The sequence below is a fragment of the Poromitra crassiceps genome, assembly GCF_964638095.1.
Source record: "Poromitra crassiceps genome assembly, chromosome: 4".
NCBI classification, from domain to species: domain Eukaryota; kingdom Metazoa; phylum Chordata; class Actinopteri; order Beryciformes; family Melamphaidae; genus Poromitra; species Poromitra crassiceps.
Window position 1 is genome coordinate 43,677,297 of NC_139626.1, and position 2,500 is coordinate 43,679,796.

At 46.2% G+C, this 2,500-nt stretch overlaps 1 protein-coding gene across 1 annotated transcript in view; it reads left to right on the forward strand.

The window, feature by feature from the left end:
- The window catches only part of ndst3 (N-deacetylase/N-sulfotransferase (heparan glucosaminyl) 3), a 71,624-nt gene that overhangs the window by 55,381 nt on the left and 13,743 nt on the right, over window positions 1–2,500 (forward strand). The window contains exon 8 of the mRNA XM_083635563.1: window positions 557–731. Coding sequence (XP_083491689.1) covers window positions 557–731 — 175 coding nt within the window. The remainder of the gene's footprint in view (window positions 1–556; window positions 732–2,500) is intronic.

Sequence of the window (2,500 nt, forward strand, 5' to 3'; positions counted from 1 at the left end):
GATTAATTGAAGCCAGGGGTGAAATGAAAGATTCTTAACAAATAAAGTCACTTGCGTCTGCAACACTTTAACCGTTCCTGGGGTTTTGCAAGGCCATTACAGGCCGCAGGCTTCAACGCTACCTAAAGCGCTTCAGAACAGTTCGACGACTACTTCGCAACCATCGTGTTCAGCCTGCGAACGTCGGCCCAACGACGTACGGCTTCGGAAATTGTCCCGTACATTACAAGTTACAGTGCTTAGCCCACACAGGCACAGCTGCTGCCTTCACCTGAGAGAAGAACTTGACGGTTAGAGCTCCGCTGGCAACTGTGTCATCAAGTCACTTTCAAAGTAAAAGACATAAAGGACTTTGTGACTTTGGAACTCGTATCAAGTCACTTTCAAAGTAAAAGACATAAAGGACTTTGTGACTTTGGAACTCGTATGGGACTTTGAAAACCGTCATCACTCACTTCTGTGCATGCGTGTGCGTGTGGGTGTGTGTGTGTGTGTGTGTGTGTGTGTGTGTGTGTGTGTGTGTGTGTGTGTGTGTGTGTGGCGTGTGCTGTCTCAGGTACATGGAGTTTTTCCCGGTGCCCTCTAACGTGACCACAGACTTCCTGTTTGAGAAGAGCGCCAACTACTTCCCGTCAGAGGAGTCTCCCCGGCGCGCCGCCGCCCTGCTGCCTAAGGCCAAGATCATCACCCTGCTCATCAACCCCTCTGACAGGGCCTACAGCTGGTACCAGGTACACACACGCACGCGTGCACGCACACACACACACACACGTGCACGCACACACATACACACACACTCACACACACACGCATGCACACGCACACACCACACACGTGCACGCGCGCACACGCACACACACACACACAGAATATATTAGACCAGTGATGCTCATCCCGGGGCTCCTTTATGGTTAGTTGTGGCTCTTGCCTGCTTAAAGGAAGGCTTTGCCGTTTTTCAACCAGATTTGTAGCCCTCATAATGTCAGTAGTATGAGCAGATGGGCAGCCTTTACCTTCCCTCAGTCTACCTACAGGGGGAGCTCCCAGTTCATTCTGACGCGAAACGTGCCACAGATTCTGGATGGCAAAGCTCTGCTCGAGGGCTGTTGAAGCGGCTTCCAGGGTGGCATTTTTTTTTTTTTTTTTTTAAGTATGCGCACATCCACGACAGCCTTAACGAGCCTTAAAGGGATACACCACTTTTTTGGAAGTTTAGCTCATTTACCACATCCCCCCCACATAACCAAGATACACCATGCCTTACTGGCACTGTCCGCTCAGTTTACAGTGAGCTACAGTCGTGAAGTTAGTAATTATCGCCATAGAATGGAGGCTAATGGTACAGCTGTTAAAAATCTGCCAAAACACACATCTCACGGCGCCAAAATACAAAATACAAAATGCACATAATCGTCGTCGGCCATGTTTGGAAAGTAGTGCCGGCTACCTCTTTTCCTTCCTAAAAGACCAATTATGTGCATTTTGGATTAATATTTCATCGTGTGGTGAGTACCCGAAGCACAACATGTATTTTGGCGCCGTGAGATGTGAGTTTTGACAGATTTTTAACAGCTGTACCATTAGCCTCCATTCTATGGCGATAATTACTAACTTCACGACTGTAGCTCACTGTACACTGAGCGGACAGTGCCACTAAGGCATGGTGTATCTTGGTTATGTAGGGGGGATGTGGTAAATGAGCTAAACTTCCAAAAAAGTGTTGTATCCCTTTAATGACTTGCAGCTGGCAGGGGCGGAGTTTCTGCAGGCAGACAAACGGAGGATATTTATCCGTGTGGAAAACATATAGAGAAGGTAAACACTGCCCGTGTACTTATATTACCGAGATTATAATGATACAAAGTAGGTTGACAATCGGTAAAGCCTCCCTTTAAAAAATAAAAAAATAAATAAAATAAACATTGTGAGCACAATATTTTATTCTCATTCTCAAGTCGCATCGATCAGTTATGGCCCGACCCCTCAAAGTGAACAGCCAATCACAATTTATCTCAGGTCTCGTGCTCTGAGACAAGTGCAAACTCTGTCAAACTAGCTTAGCAGCATGAACCTAAAATGGCTAAAGAACGTAAGAAATGCAAATACAAAGAGGAATATTGAACATTTAAAGAGGACTGGGACGTTTTTCTTCGTGTCCATGGGTTCAGGAAAATGCATCTGTCGGCTTTGCGATAACGTAATATCATAATTCAAAAGGTCCAATTCGCAGCACCATCATGAAACAAAGCACCCAAGGTTCAGTACCGACTTTCCCAAAGGTGCTGAGCTAAGGGCTGAAAATCTGGCGAGACTCAAACAGAACCGAACTGGTTTCAGGGAGGAAAGGGATGTTTTTGGATTGTGGATCTTGCAAAATAATTTTTTTTGTCAACCTGGCTCCTGAGTAGGGCAAGGTGGAGTACCTAGACGATTGTTTTTACCCCTCCGACGCTGCACGTTTCATTGTTCTGGGTATAGTGTTGCAGCATTGAATTCTTCA